Here is a 16795-nt window from a genome sequence, read left to right on the forward strand (position 1 = left end):
ACACACACACACACACACACACACACACACACACACACACACTTACTTGAGACGAAACTTACAGCTAGTACTTTTACTGGGCTCCACAAGAGGAATGACATTTTAAAGCTAATTTTCATCAGTTTTTTACTTAATTTTATTTTAATATACAACAACAGCCATTCCTTGATTTATAAAGAAACAGTTGTATCAGACTGAAGCGTTAACTATATGTTTATTTAACAAGCATATCTGTGTTGGTTGAAGATAGTAACACCTGGCATTAAAAACACACAAACTTTCATTATTTGCCTGACAGGAATATCATAGTTCAGTAAACAAGAATGAACAATTTGAAAGAATTCAAAACACAGTTGCAGCTACATAATTGTTTTTTTGATTAGTAAAGAAAAGGTTTAATCTCACTGAAGCATTTACTATATAATTATGATTATTCAACAACAGTATCAGTGTTTGTTGGAAGTAGAATATATATATATATGTGGCATTGAAACAAGAATTTCGTTTTTAGCCTCACAGGAAAATCATAGTTCGGTGAACACGAAGGTCCAAGTTGTCTGAAATCTTGTATAAACTTGAAAACCTTAATAAAGTCAACAATAAAAGTGTACAGCTAAACAGGTTATTGAGCGCATGCACATGCAGAGACTGATCTGATCTTCATGTCTAAGGTCTTCAGGCCGAAGTTCAGTCCCTTCCACGATTTCCAGATAACTTGAACGTTTTCATATACGTTGACAAGCCCTTGAGGTGCGTACAGACCGGTGGGGTTGGCAGAAAAGCATGCGTTGTACCAGAATCCACCGAGATTATGCTGAGCGCAGTTCCCCTCCAACCGGTCCTGATCTCTGTCAAACGTTGTGAACTTCATGTTGTTGTGGTATGTCAAACTGTCCCCTAAAAATAAAAATAAAAACAAACAAATAAACTTGAAACCCAGAAACACTTATTTTAATGCCAATGTGTGTCAGTGGGTAATATATTTTATTTTATGTTTTTTAAATGACTAAAAGAACAATAGGTACAGCACATGTATGCCTCTTAAATAGTGGTCGAATGTAACAGGGCACATTTGTATTTAAGTAGAATATTAAGGTACTTCTATTTTATGTAATTTAATAAAAGTTTTCTAATATTACATTTCTCACACGTCCAAATTGCAACACTTTAAGTCCCCCAGAAATACCCACCAAGTGTCATATATATAGGACATATTATGCTATAGTTTTCAGGTTTGTATTTGTATTTTGTGTCTCTTAAGGCCCTGACACACCAGGCCGTATTCGGCCGTCTTGCGTTGTCTGGCGACAACGCGTTCCTTGTCGCCCAAAGTCAATTTGGTGTGTCCCGAACCCTCGGCCGTGACACGCCTTATTTGGCCTTTCACGGTCGACACCCGGCCGATTCAACATGTTGAATCGGCCAAAATACGGCCACAAGCTATCGGGCCAAGAAACCACTCTGATCAGCTGTTCAGCTAGCAAGTGAGAAGCGAAACGGAAGTGAGGGACGTAAACAAACGATTTAAGAAGGCACAGGACAGCAGCTAAATCGGCGTGAGCGTCCCCGGCTGTCCTCTGCTGAGAGCTCCGTGATTTGTTTGGTCAAGTCCGGTTTTTCATCTCATCGGTTTATTTGTCAGTAAAGTTGCAGGATTAGTCTCAAGTACCTCAACATTGTCCTTAAGTACAGTGTCTAAGTAAATGAGATACTGTGTCTACTGCTGTTCATTTACCTATTGTGAGTCGCCTCGGATAAAAGCATCACATGGAAATGTAAATTTAGCAAGAAGTAGCCATTATTACATTACTACATTGCTGACTCAATAAACTACACACCCGCCAGAACACTGCGATCATCAGATGCAGGTCTGTTAACTGTGATTTTATAGTATGTCTGCACTTTATGTGCTCATTTCAACATTCATGTATTTTTATATTCTAAAACATGTTTTCGATGGACGAGAGTAAAAATGGAACGCACACGCTATTTGTTTGTTTATATCAGTCTGTTCTTCTTCTCTGTCTTCCGGTTGTTGCCTATTTTGAATGACGAATACACACTACCGCCGCCTGCTGGTAAGGAGAGTTATTGCCACTCACGCATGCGCAGTTCGTACGTGCTCGGCTGAAGTCTTTGCGGTGTTTTCCAGTGCGACACATGGCCAAGACGCAGGAGAACTCGTCGATGGAACTGTCGGTGTCGGTGTCGGCGAGTTCTCTGGTGACTGCCTGGTGTGTCAGGGCCTTTACGTGACTGTGACATGCTTTAATGTTCAAAAAGCTCTTTATTTTTCTCATACTGCCTGTGCTGCAGCACCTCTTTTCACCCTCTGTCTGAAACCAGAGCCCAGTCTGCTCTGATTGGTTAGCTGGCCGGCTCTGTTGTGATTTTTCAACCGCTTAGAGATACCCCGCCCCTTAGCCTATCGCGTAAGATGTGTTGGAAAGCTAGACAATACAAGCAAGAGAGTTAAGTAGTGATGTCACTATGTTACAGAAGTAAACAAAGGAGTCCAATGGAGGCGTTTAAGAAATAGGGGGAGTGTGGGAGAGAAACTCCCTCTGGAGGGAGCTTTGGGAATTTAGCCCAGACCATTTAAATGCACAAAAAACGATATAACACTACAGGAGAGGGGAACCCCCGCCCCCCAAAAATGTATTAGGGCCTCTTTAAACCTACATTTCTCAAAGTAATATCCACACAGTAATCCTTACCTGCGTTTCCGCCGGTGAATTTGCCCAGGTGAAGCTCATAACCGTGATTCTCAGAATCGATGGAGAAGGAGGAGTACTTGGCGTCCGCCTTCCCCCCCTCCCAGTCCTCCATGTCGACCCGCAGCTCGTTCTCCTTCCTCAGAGTCAGCAGGAGGATGTTTTCCAGGCCTTAGAAAAGGAACAAATCGGGTTCACATAACCTTCTGTACCATTAGTTAACCTCTTTACCCCTCAGATCATATTATTTAAAAAAATAATTATAAAACGGACAAGTCAAATCAAGCAATCTGATTGGTTCTTAGCCGTGATATAATGAGCGTATATCACGGGTAGAATTGTAGTTACTTTTCACAAGTCAGTATCCCTCCGTGTCTGAGAAATCTACAACCGTTACAACTGTTACATTACGTCCGTTACGAAACTAACTAACTAACAAAGCTTAAGATGGAAACATTTAAGGTTAACTTCAACCTCCGGGGTGGCCTTACTATGGAGTAGTGGATTGAGCAGTGCCTATCTCCAGAAAGCACCTAAACGACGACATGCAGAGCTACGTGAAGAGCAGGTAGACCAACTGGAAAAGTACCACCATTCAAAAGCTTTCTGATGCGGTTCTTGAAACAAAGCAGAGAAATTATGACCGTTAGTGGCCACAGGTGCGAAAGCTCTCTCCAGAGCTACTGGAAGCCAAATCTCGGGGACCGGAGAAAGTGGAGCGATATTCTCGCCACGCCAAGCAACAGCCTAGAACAACCTCAACCTATACAAGTAACCACGTTAGCCATGCTACTGATGCTGGACAGTTTTTCAGTGGGTGCACAATAAACGGCAACATACAAATTAATGTAAATAAATAGCCAAATAATCGATCAACGCTCTCTGTCTAATATGTTCGCTAGCTGTTAGTGTTGTTGCATAGCAACTACCTCACACTATGTTTTGTGCAGAAGGCAACGGAGGGACTATTTTATTTTGAACATCATTATTTACTAATAAAAACTATTTAAATTATGTGTTTTTCTTTCATATTGCCACATTTGGTAACCGTTTTATAAAAGCAATAGCTCACTTCAGGCCGTGGTATATGGTCATTATATCATAGTTAAGGGGCGTGGTTCGGCCCGACGCGAAGCGGAGAGTCGACAACTGTCGTGAGCTATTGCTTAAATATACAACTGTCGTGAGCTATTGCTTAAATATACTTCACTGCTTAATGAATTATGAGAAAAAAAGTCAAGCCAAAAAACCACAATGTGTAGTGTAGCAGTGTATTGTTGGTATTTTCTTTGAGATTGAAATGTTGTTCTTCTTTCTTAAGCTAAACATACAGTATCATATATGGAGCAAAGCCTGCAAGTTGAGGCAGTCACAGGGGCCAGTCAGTAACGCTGACCTGGGACCCCCCTGTTACCCCCTTCAAAATAAAAGTTTATAATATTGCCATTTATTGGCTATAAGGCTGGCGCAATAAGCGGAACTAATGTAACTCAGCATTGTAGTCGGACCCCTTAGAGCGGTACACCGCCACTGGCCATGCAGGATAAAAAACCACACTTGTCATCTCCGACCAGAGGCTGTTCCCTTTTTACTTCAAGTAAGATTCAAGCCTAGACATTGAGAGACTAAAAATCACAGAAATAGCAGGATATTGTTGCTGTAATGTGAAAGAAGAGAAAACTTCACCTGGGATGCAGAGACCCGGATGTTCAGTACAGATTGAACTGTTCAGTGCCTTATATTCAGTGTGGCAGCAAATACTGTATATGTAGTTAAATTAAATTGTACTCACCAAGCCAATATTCTCCTGCCAGGTTCCCAAATCCGGCCTTATAGTGACTCCAGGGTCTGTAGAAGTTTTCAGTCCCATCCATCCTCTTGAGAAATACCTGAGAGGAAGAGTAGGAAGAAGAGTGATACACGATAATAGGATACCAACATGTTGTACTCCAATAACTACATCTGGACAACTTTACAAAGTATCTTGACCAGTAAACAGGACTGTTGGTTCCGATGTCAATTATGGAAATGAGAAAGAAAAATCAAGACAAATTATGTGTTGTACTCTTGGAGGCAGCAGAAAAAGCTGGAAGCAGTTAAGACAAGTCATGAGTTTCCAAAGCAGGTTTACAAGGTTTAAAAAAAAAAAAGCACACAGTCGGAAAAAATCTGATATACTGACCGTCCATCTGCCCCCGTCAGTGTTCATGTCACAGAAGACTTGCAGGGGAGTGGTGGGACCCCCGGGGAAGATGGTGTACACCCCACTGGAGCTGGTGTTGTCATGGCAATAGATGTCATTGCAGTCGATGGGCAGAAAATCCTTCGAGCCAGTGGCAGCTGAGGTTAAAAACCCAAGAAGAGCCACGAACAATGTCACCTGGATGCAAAAGAGAGGAGATTTTAAATACCTACAGCACCTTTTGAAGTGATTTCCTGCACAGTTTTTAATGGTAATACATGAGTTTATTCATGGTTATTAATTTGCTCAGAGTAGATCACGTTTGAGACAGCTCCAAGTATTGATGCTAGTATTGATTATCAGCAGAGGACAGAGACATTAAAATATATACATTTGAGTGTTTTCTTACCTGCATCATCTTCATCGTGGAGAGGAAGGTCTACGCTGAGTTGACTCTGTTGTTTGAGGTGACTCTTGTTTGGAAACTAGGCATTTAAACAGACGGTGCATAACATGTTTTTGGAAGTGCGTGACAAGCTTTGTTATTTGATAAGGTTTATGATTATAGTTTGGTGCAAAGCCATATAACTAAAAGAGTTGCGACAGCGGAAGTCCAAAATGCTTGATCGTCACGTGGTTCATGGAGACTCAGATAGTTCCCGGAAGTTCGTGGCGGGCCATTTGAATGCATTAATAACAGGAGATAGAACTGCGATTATTGGTAATTAGTGGTCAATAAAGGTTTTGATTTTCAATATTTATACAACATATCGATATGTGTACGTAGTTACATCAATATGTTTTTTATAAAAAAGTAAAATTCGCTAATATCTGAGGATTAAGATAAGATAAGAAGTACTTTATTGATACAAATTTGGGAAATGTTTGCATTGCAGCAGCAAAAGATAAAGCATTGTACATTAGAGAAGTTAAAAGAAATAAACAATCAACAATGTAAACATCTCAAATAGAAATAAAATAGTATTAAAAAAGTAGAAAATATACATAGATAGTGTGAACAGCTATCTTACCTGCATTGTTAACATATACATGTTAGGCTAACGTTGCCTTGGTTAAAGAGCCTGTTGCTGTTGTTTATTGCTTTGAATTCTTTAAAACAAATATTATCTTCTTAAACTTGTATGGTAGTCAGGAGCATCACTTCCTAATGTTTTTTGATATATTTAGAGGGAGGGGATGGGAAGGAAGGTTTCAAAATTCAGATTAGATTAATTTCTACCATTTATGGGGCGAAGCCTGCGAGCTAGTTCAGGCAGTCAACTCGAGCACCAATCAGACATTAACACGTGGCGCACCTCGTCCCTCTTACAACCAAACACATTCTCCTAAACATGCTACTCTATTTAAGCTGCCAGGTCTTCCTGCCTCTGCCTCGCTATGCTGCTGCTGCTGTGTTCACTTGCTATTGCTATGTTCATGTTCCTGCTGCTGTGTTTCATGTTGCTGCTACTTGCCTGCCCCACCACCACCCCAGCACCACCCCAGCTTCCACCTGTAGGCTCGGGGGATAGTTATCTAATCATCACTCAATGTTCTTTGTAAATCTGTGGAGTGATGAGGCCCGAGCCGAGACGCCAAACTCAAACTATATGCTGCTTATAATAAACATATTAAGAAACACGTGAGTTGTCTGACTGAACTTTAATTCATGGTAGTTTCAGTAATCCCATGGTAATTGAGGACATAAGTAATCTAAATGACTAATGTAATCTTTATGACTTTCAGAAAGGACAGGAGACCGACAGGTGCCTATCAATGATTGTCAACTGACAGCACAATGAGTCAAAGGACTAGCAGCAGCAGCATCAGCATGATGATGATGTTAAATGTGTTGTTTTAGGAACATCCATTGTAAATAAATGGAATTCAATAAACATTGAATAGCATGACATGCAGTTTGTCTGTGCCTTTTCCTCTGTGTTGTCCTGGCATAATAGTCTCCCCCATGGCAGTAGGGCCTGGCTCATTTCGTGCATCTGCAAGCAGTGGCAGGTACTTCCAGCATCTGCGGCAGATGCCACTACTTGCCGAGGCATCTGCCGCAGATGCCACGAAATGCGCTTGCTCTCTCTCCCCCATGGTTTGCTGTGCTGCCTGGGGATGCTCCAATCGCTCAGAGAAAGGAGTACAAATGTAAAGTTTCCCCACTGACACAGAGAGGAGGAAAGAATGGTTGGCTGAAGTCAGCAGGACCAATTTAACTATCACAAAAGACAACAACAGCAACAAAATATGTGAGGTAATCATATTTTTCACAATACGAAGACCACACCATTGGGAAGCTTAATGTCTGTTTAATAAAAATAAGGAACAGGGAGAGGCTTGCAAAACTCTGGGAGTTGAGACTCAGGTGCAGGGTGAGGGTCTCATTGCAGGTCTTCAGGCAGCATTGAATCCCCCTGGGGTTCTTGTGCTGAAAGAGGGAGACAAAGACAGGAGAAAGGATTAGATACATCTATATAGCAACCTATAGGATGGGAAATTGCTGACCTATTTTAAACTTACCTTGTGTTTTCACTCTCACTTACAGTAAGTCCCTCTCCCTTTGCCATCAATCATCTTGGGGTGCTAGTGAATTAATAATTTTTTTTAAGTTTTCCGCACTCTCACTTTCGATTGCGTGATATAGCCCAGCGCAACGCCTTCGTCACACATGTTGCCACTTGTTTGTACCATTTTCAGGCGATTTGTAATCTGTTCTAGAAAAACGATGTGTTTTAGCTACAAGTTTAATATTAATACGGTTTAAATAAACAATGAAATAACAATGGGAACTATCTCAGATGCTACTGTGAACAGACAAGGCCACGCAGACTGAAGGAACAACATCTGTTAAACACCTGAACTGTTGAAACAACATCTGTTAAACACCTGAACTGTTGAAACAACATCCATAACATTCATCTGCTACTTAGAAATTATTTATCTATTTATCTAATATATCATATTCCAATAACTTGAATATAGACTCTTATTGCACTATTTCACTTTTTTAAACAATTTTTGTATTTACTATTTACTATTCACTTGCACTATTTTTCTGTTTATCTGTTTTATTGTGTTGTACTGTTGGAGGAGCCTGTGACCTAAGATTGTCATCGTCATAACTACACTGTAGCTATGTTCGTATGACAAAATAAAAACCTTGAACCTTGAACCTTGAACCTTGAGAAAGGTTGAACAGGGACAGTTGAATCTGATCAGGGCGGGGCAAGTTATCGCAAAGCCGGGAAACACACCAGGAAATAAAATGAATAGATTGGACAAGGGCCCAGAATGTGACAAAAAAGCATTCAGTAGGGCCTATTCTTTATTTGGAAGAAGTTGAAAAAACGTAATAAAACATTTTATAAACAGCATAAAATTCAATAAAAATAAATAAAATATTGGGGAGTTGCACTCAGGATGTGACCTATAGAGATCATGTATTTTCCAGTTATTGTAATAACTGATTATATATTTAAAATTTAAAATAATTTCAACCAACACACCACCAACATCTTCCATAAACTGGAAGAACTGTACGTTTCCCCTTCTCTTCTCCCTCTACTGTACCAAAGCATTATCAATGTGCTCACTGTCACCAACCGGACCAAACTCACACGCATCACCAACACTGCTGCCAGCGTGATTGGACTCCCTATACCCAACCTCACAGTGCTTAACAACAGGGCCATCTCACGCATAGCAACCGCAACAGAACTGGACATCACACACCCACTCAATCAGTTCCTCGCCCCACTGCCACCCGGGCGTAGGTACAGAGCACTGAGATGCAAACGTTTTGGAAAAAGCTTGATTCCTGCAGCCATTGATGCATTAAATAACAGGCCTCACTGAGTTTAACTGCCATGTGTGACGCTATCTGTTGTTGTCCGTGTTATTGTTGTTGTTTATATATTGTATGTATGTTGTGTACATGTACAGTGCTGTGAAAATGAATTTCCCACTTTGGCAATTTGCGATTAATCGCGATTAACTATGGACAATCATGCGATTAATCGCGATTAAATATTTTAATCGACTGACAGCCCTAATATATATATATATATGTGTATATATATCAATCAACAAGTAAAGCAGATTCATAATAGTAATTATAACAATAATAATTAATAATAATGATAATTATTTATAGATTATAAATAAATAATTTAGGGACAAGGGGGTGAGATTAAATAATAATCAATCAATCAATCAATCAATCAATCAATCACTGCATGACCTATCAGACCTCCGTTTTGCCTTTGCACACCTCTTTGGCCTACTGAAGTCAATGCACATTGATTATCCAATAGGGGGATATCAAGAGTTGTTTCTGTTTCTTTTCATTGTTTGTGCTCAGGTCAAACTTTGATGTATCGGCACACTTAAGCAGCCAATCATTTGAAGATATAATGTCATCTTTGCCTTTCAAAAAGACACTTGTGGTATTATCAGTATCTCATTTGACCAGCACCTCTATGTTCTGAAGTGGTTGAGGCCCAGTAGAATTATTATTATATTCAGTCATGGAAAAACTTGTTCACTGTCAACAATATTTGAATATCACACACACACACACACACACACACACACACACACACACACACACACACACACACACACACACACACACACACACACACACACACACACACACACACACACACACACTTAATTTGTGCTGTACTTGAGACGAAACTTACAGCTAGTACTTTTACTGGGCTCCACAAGAGGAATGACATTTTAAAGCTAATTTTCATCAGTTTTTTACTTCATTTTATTTTAATATACAACAACAGCCATTCCTTGATTTATAAAGAAACAGTTGTATCAGACTGAAGCGTTAACTATATGTTTATATAGCAAGCTGTGTTGGTTGAAGATAGTAACAGCTGGCATTAAAAACACACAAACTTTCATTGTTTGCCTGACAGGAACAACAAGATTGAACAATTTGAAAGAATTCAAAACACAGTTGCAGCTACATAATTGTTTTATTGATTCGTAAAGAAAAGGTTTAATCTCACTGAAGCATTTACTATATAATTATGATTATTCAACAACAGTATCAGTGTTTGTTGGAAGTAGAATATATATATGTATGTGGCATTGAAACAAGAATTTCATTTTTAGCCTCACAGGAAAATCATAGTTCGGTGAACACGAAGGTCCAAGTTGTCTGAAATCTTGTATAAACTTGAAAACCTACAATAAAAGTGTACAGCTAAACAGGTTTTTGAGCGCATGCACATGCAGAGACTGATCTGATCTTCATGGATAAGGTCTTCATGCCATAGTTCACGCCCTTCCACGATCTCCAGAAAACGCCTTCATTTGCAGTCACAAGCCCTGGAGGTGCGTACAGACCGGTGGGGTTGGCTTGATGGCATTTGGAGTACCAGAATCCACCGAGATAACGCTGAGCACAGTTTATACTGTGAGTGTCCTGATCTCTGTCAAACGTTGAGAACTTCATGTTGTTGTGGTATGTCAAACTGTCCCCTAGAAATAAAAAGAAAAACCAACAAACTTGAAACCCAGAAACACTTATTTTAATGTGTGTCAGTGGGTAATATATTTAATTTTATGTTTCTATAAATTACATAAAGAACAATAGGTACAGCACATTTATGCCTCTTAAATAGTGGTAGAATGTAACAGGGCACATTTGTATTTAAGTAGAATATTAAGGTATTTATATTTTATGTAATTTAATATTACATTTCTCACACGTCCAAATTGCAACACTTAAGTCCCCAGAAATACCCACCAACCTTTCCTCACGCTATTTTTCATTACATTTTTAACAAATAATATATATAGAGAGGACATATTATGCTCGTTTTCAGGTTCATATTTGTGTTTTGTGTCTCTTATTTGACTGTGACATGCTTTAATGTTCAAAAAGCTCTTTATTTTTCTCATACTGCCTGTGCTGCAGCACCTCTTTTCACCCTCTGTCTGAAACCAGAGCCCAGTCTGCTCAGATTGGTTAGCTGACCGGCTCTGTTGTGATTTGTGAACCGCTTAGAAATACCCCGCCCCTTAGCCTATCGCGTAAGATGCGTTGGAAAGCTAGACAATACAAGCAACAGTGTTACGTAGTGATGTCACTATGTTAAGGAAGTAAACAAAGAAGTCCATTAAGACATGGGTGGAGTGTGGGAGAGAAACTCCCTCTGGAGGGAGCTTTGGGAATATAGCCCAGACCATTTACATGCACACAAAACGATATAACACTAAAGGGCCTCTTTAAACCTACATTTCCCAAAGTAATATCCACACAGTAATCCTTACTTGCGTTTCCGCCAGTGAATTTGCCCAGGTGAAGCTGATAACCGTCAACCTCAGAATCGATGGAGAAGGAGGAGTAATTGGCGTACGCCTTCACCCCCTCCCAGTCCTCCATGTCGACCCGCAGCCCGTTCTCCTTCCTCACAGTCAGCAGGAGGATGTTTTCCAGGCCTTAGAAAAGGAACAAAAAATATGTTTCACATAACCTCCTGTACCATTAGTTAACCTCTTTACCCCTCAGATCATCTTGTTTAAAAGTACACTTCACTGCCCAATGAATTATCAGTAAGAAAGTAAAGCCAAAATGACACAATGTGTAGTGTAGCAGTGTATTGTTGGTGTTTTCTCTGAGATTGGAATGTTTTTCTTCTTCCTTAAGCTAAACATACAGTTTCATATATGGAGCAAAGCCTGCAAGTTGAGGCAGTCACAGGGGCCAGTCAGTAACGCTGACCTGGGACCGCCCTGTTACCCCCTCCAAAATAAAAGTTTATAATATTACCATTTATTGGCTATAAGGCTGGCGCAATAAGCGGAACTAATGTAACTCAGCCTTGTGGTCGGACCCCTTAGAGCGGTAGACCGCTGGATAAAAAACAACACTTGTCATCTCCGACCAGAGGCTGTTCCCTTTTTACTTCAAGTAAGATTCAAGCCTAGACATTGAGAGACTAAAAATCACAGAAACCGCAGGATATTGTTGCTGTAATATGAAAGAAGAGAAAACTTCACCTGGGATGCAGAGACCCGGATGTTCAGTAGAGATTGAACTGTTCAGTGCCTTATATTCAGTGTTGCAGCAAATACTGTTTTTGTAATTTAATTTAATTGTAACTTAGTTACTACAACAAGTACTGTAAAGGACAACAAAATAACTACTGAAACAAAGAACTGTAACTTACAGTTACTGAAATAAATAACTGTACAGAAGCACATAGCAATAACTGTATTTTATGTTTATTTTACGCAATTACTATACTGTCGTATAACCCGTGTTTATTGTATAATATAAATACAAAAATAACTGGCCCCAGCCTGGTCCCCCCCGCCAGTAAAATTGGTCTGGAACCGTCACTGGGCAGTCACACCAGCATTCACCAGTAGGCACCAATAATTTAAATTTTCCTTAATCTCACAGCATATTAAGATGAAAAATGTGTTGAATTTATTAGTTGAACACTCACCGAGCCAATATTCTCCTGCCATGTTCCCAAATCCGGCCTTATAGTGACTCCAGGGCCTGTAGAAGTTTTCAGTCCCATCCATCCTCTGGAGAAATACCTGAGAGGAAGAGTAGGAAGAAGAGTGATACAGGATAATGCAACAAGTCCTCCAACTCATACGACCAAATGGGCCGATTGTTCAAGCCCTTATTGCGACCAAATAGGTTGTTTGTTCAAGCGCTTAATACGACCTATAATTACGTTTTAAAGTTTTCACCCTCTAGTGCTCCCGTTGAATGCAAACGTTACAGATGGTCGTTTATTCACAAATAACCCTCTCTGTAAAATCCTAAATTGTAGGACCATTAAAACGCTTTTTGATTAGATTTCTAGCAAGAAGTGTATATTGTACTTTTAGAATCCACATCCAGTCGATATGTAGGATCTATAGTTTGATAGATATTACGAAGATGATTTGAGGTTTCGACAGGAGAACGTGTATATGCGGTAGCTTCCATGTAAAGTTACGGGTTGAAAACAGTATTTCCGGTCTCGACGTTTTCATAATAAAACCAATGATCAAATGATTTAACAGCGATATCTGCAGTACTCATCCACTAAAAAACATCAGTTTATCCTTGTTAATTATACGACATTAACCTGTTAAGCACTGAGCCTGTTTTTCAGGTCTCAGGCTCGAAAATGACATTCCCAGAACAAATGGCCATATCTTCCCTTCTAAAAGGGTTACATAAATAATCTTTTTTCTCAAAGTAATGATAAACCTGTGAGTTGGATGTAGAAAAGTCAGAATCAATATAGATGTTTTTTATTTTAAAGAAAATTCAGATTGAACATAGTAAAAAACTGTAAATTATAGTGTCCGTCCAAAAATTATTTTTTACTTATAGTGAAAACTACCCTTGGATGATGGTAAGGTAGACTAAAAGCTTTAGGAATCCAAATTACAACATATAATAAGTACCCTGTATCAAGATTGATGCAAAACAAGTGACATTTTACCTTTTTAGAGAGGTTTAGCAAAAAAACTCCACCTCTGAGGTGATTTGGGTGGAAATGAGGGTTTTACCGTTTCTCTGGAACCCATTGGTCGATTTTGTTGATTGACATCTCTTTCTGACCGTTAGAGCCAATAGAATCGAAGGGGAATCTCCCCACTCACACACATGGTAAAACAAAAAGGTGGGGGCTTCGCGCACGCATCAGAGCGAACCTATACTCTAGCTCTGACATCTGGAAACGGAAAAGCAGGTATATTGCTTATGGATTATCATAAATCATTTCAAAGGGACACAGACACATTGGATTAACCTATGGATTAACTTCAGCAGCGTTTTTATCGTTTTAATGCCATTGAAGACCACTTTTGACCAGACTACGACACAGGTAAGCCATGTTAGCGTTTTTAGCTACCTAGCGCCACATGTTTTGATGTCCGTTTTTGTTTATAAAGTCGTGAGTTCGTATCATAGAGTGATAATGTATGTACTCATCGTTTCTGTGTCATCTCACGATGTGAAACGATGTGTTGGATGTGCAGAAAAGATAAATAATAAGGTTTTATGAGTGAATTTCGGTGCAGTAATCTGTTAGCATTTTTCGCTCGTTGCTAATTCAGAGGCTCAGCGTTAGCATTGTGGGGGTTTTTTTAAATTATTTTTTTTAAGTAGTACAACAAAGTAGTACAGTACATGCTGCTGTAACAAAAACATTTCCCAACTTGGGATCAATAAAGTATATCTTATCTTAAGATGATCGATGGCTACTGCCATATTTGCAAAATTTGCCTGTGAACCTTGACAAGTGCATGTTTCAGGCTTATCAATGAACAACAGGAGGGGTCACAGACATAAGACCAGCTGTTACATACATGTAAAGCTCTTCTGACCTTAGCTGTCATGTGTGTATGTTCACCCATTTATTAATTATATGTTTTAAATTTGAAAACACACCACTGTGTTTCGTATCCCCTAAACCTCCAGGGTGTACACAGTTTAATACTGGCAACTTCTAATTGTGGGAAATACGAAAACGTCTTATAAAACTACAATTCCCAGTAGAGACGTGCCATAGAACATGTTGCGAAACACACAATAGCCATCATGTGTAGTTCTGGGGGGGGGGGAGGGCTGGGCTGGACCCGTCCGAGTCCAGTTTTGGATAGTCTGTCGTGGTTCCATTCCATTTCAAAGAGCTGTTGACGCTCGGCGTAACCTTGTCGCACTGCCACTCCAACATCCAATCACAGGGCTTGAGGACTAATCACGGGGTTTGTAAAGCAAGGCGGATGTTGTAGTCCCAAACGATAGCTGGGGATTCTGGGTAGTGTAGTGTCTTCGGAAACTGTAGTGTCTAAACTCCGAAAAAACTATTTGTTTCTCTGAATCGAAGGTTAAAAAAACAAAAGCATTGTACACAATTTAAACCAATCAATATTGTGTAATTAACAAGGATAAACTGATGTGTTTTAGTGGATGAGTAATGCAGATATCACTGTGTAATCATTTGACAGTGAGGGGAATACATCTGGTTTTATTATGAAAACTTCGAGACCGGAAAAACTGTTTTCACCCCGTGAGGGTTGACGCTAACTTTACATGGAAGCTGCATACACGTTATCCTGGCGAGACCTCAAGTCATCTTCGTAATATCTATCAAACTATAGATCCTACACATCGACTGGACGTGGATTCTAAGAGTACAATATACACTTCTCGCTAGAAATCGAATCAAAAAGCATTTTAATGGCCAAACTATTCCACAATTTAGGATTTTCCAGAGAGGGTTATTTGTGAATAAACGTCCCTCTGGAGCATTTTGCAATCAAGCAATGTTGTTTCTTACACGACAACTAGAGCACCTCTAGTGGTCGTGTAAGAAACAACATACACTTTAAAACGTGTCTCTGGGTCGTAATAAGGGCTTGAACAATATGGTCGTTTTTTGTAGGAGGACAGGCTGGGATAATAGGATACCAACATGTTGTACTACAATAACTACATTTGGAGAACTTCACAAAGTATCTTGACCAGGAAACAGGACTGTTGGTTCCGATGTCAATTATGGAAATGGAAAGAAAAATCAAGACAAATTATTTGTTGTACTCTTGGAGGCAGCAGAAAAAGCTGAAAGCAGTTAAGACATCAGACAAGTCATGAGTTCCCAAAGCAGGTTTACAAGGTCTAAGAAAAGCACACAGTCTGATCAAATCTGATATACTGACCGTCCATCCGCCCCCGTCAGTGTTCATGTCACAGTAGACTTGCAGTGGAGTGGTGGGATCCCCGGGGAAGATGGTGTACACCCCACTCAAGCTGGTGTTGTCATGGCAATAGATTTCATTGCAGTCGAAGGGCAGAAAATCCTTCGAGGCAGTGGCAGCTGAGGCTAAAAACCCCAGAAAAGCCACGAATAATGTCACCTGGATGCAAAAGAGAGGAGATTTTAAATACCTACAGCACCTTTTGAAGTGATTTCCTGCACAGTTTTTAATGGTTATACATTAGTTTATTCATGATTATTAATTTTCTCAGAGTAGATCAAGTTTGAGACAGCTCCAAGTATTGATGCTATTATTGATTATCAGCAGAAGACAGAGACATTTAAATATATATATCTGTGTGTTTTCTTACCTGCAGCATCTTCATTGTGGAGAGGAAGGTCTACGCTGAGTTTACTCTGTTGTTTGAGGTGACTCTTATTTGGAACCTATAGGCATTTAAACAGACTGTGGATCACGTGTTTTTGGATGTGCGTGACAAGCTGTGTTATTTTAAGGTTCATGAATGGTTGGTTGAAGCTTCCACTTCTTTATATACTCAGTCTGAGCTATGATATTCAACCTATTGAAGGGGTTTACCCAGAAAATGAGAGCTATTCTAATGTTTCACAGGTGGGGCCAATTGTAGAGCCTACAGCGTCCTTGTTTGAGGAATAGTTTTCATTTGTGTCAACTTGTAGCTTCCAAAGCACTGGGGTTTTCTGTATATACAACTAATTTCACCTTGAAGGCCAGCTTTCTAAAATGAAATATCAGAACAAAATCCTGACGTTTTGATCCTTTGTAATCCAAACAAATCAGATAAGTTTCAAGTGGGTGAATACTGTTGCAAGTCATTTTATGAACTACAACTAATTACACAAACAAGGAATCTCTATCTGTGGACCCAAGGACCAAAAGCTACAAGTTTAATATTAATACGGTTTAAATACACAATGAAATAACAATGGGAACTATCTGAGACGCGACTGTGAACAGACAAGGCCACACAGACTGAAGGAACAAAGGAGAAAGGTTGAACAGGGACAGGTGAATCTGATCAGGGTGCAAAGCCGGGAAATACACCAGGAAATAAAATGAATAGATTGGACAAGGGCCCAGAATGTGACAAAACAGCATTCAGTAGGGCCTATTC

General features: G+C 39.7%; 2 protein-coding genes across 2 annotated transcripts; both read right to left on the reverse strand.

Annotated features, from left to right (window-relative positions):
- Positions 1-251: 251 nt before the first annotated feature.
- On the reverse strand, positions 252-16081 carry LOC117482298 (microfibril-associated glycoprotein 4-like). Its single transcript, XM_034130368.1, has 6 exons — positions 16013-16081; positions 15604-15801; positions 12381-12477; positions 11200-11367; positions 10119-10404; positions 252-605 (listed from the first exon to the last, which is right to left on the reverse strand). Exons 1-5 carry the CDS (start codon positions 16025-16027, stop codon positions 10127-10129), a joined length of 756 nt encoding a protein of 251 aa, XP_033986259.1. The 5' UTR covers positions 16028-16081; the 3' UTR covers positions 252-605; positions 10119-10126.
- Positions 604-5409, reverse strand: LOC117482299 (microfibril-associated glycoprotein 4-like). Its single transcript, XM_034130369.1, has 5 exons — positions 5306-5409; positions 4897-5094; positions 4507-4603; positions 2718-2885; positions 604-897 (listed from the first exon to the last, which is right to left on the reverse strand). The coding sequence occupies exons 1-5, from the start codon at positions 5318-5320 to the stop codon at positions 623-625; spliced, it is 753 nt and encodes a 250-aa protein (XP_033986260.1). The 5' UTR covers positions 5321-5409; the 3' UTR covers positions 604-622.
- Positions 16082-16795: the final 714 nt, after the last annotated feature.

This window comes from Trematomus bernacchii, unplaced genomic scaffold (assembly GCF_902827165.1).
Source record: "Trematomus bernacchii unplaced genomic scaffold, fTreBer1.1, whole genome shotgun sequence".
Lineage (NCBI taxonomy): Eukaryota > Metazoa > Chordata > Actinopteri > Perciformes > Nototheniidae > Trematomus > Trematomus bernacchii.

Bases quoted from the DNA above. Each gene is read 5' to 3' on its own strand.
- LOC117482299 (XM_034130369.1), bottom strand. The intron at 4,604-4,896 runs GTCAGTATATCA...TCTTCCTCTCAG, and splicing joins CTGACGGGGGCAGATGGACG to GTATTTCTCAAGAGGATGGA. The intron at 2,886-4,506 runs GTGAGTACAATT...TCCTTTTCTAAG, and splicing joins GGCAGGAGAATATTGGCTTG to GCCTGGAAAACATCCTCCTG.
- LOC117482298 (XM_034130368.1), bottom strand. The intron at 12,478-15,603 runs GTCAGTATATCA...TCTTCCTCTCAG, and splicing joins CTGACGGGGGCGGATGGACG to GTATTTCTCCAGAGGATGGA. The intron at 11,368-12,380 runs GTGAGTGTTCAA...TCCTTTTCTAAG, and splicing joins GGCAGGAGAATATTGGCTCG to GCCTGGAAAACATCCTCCTG.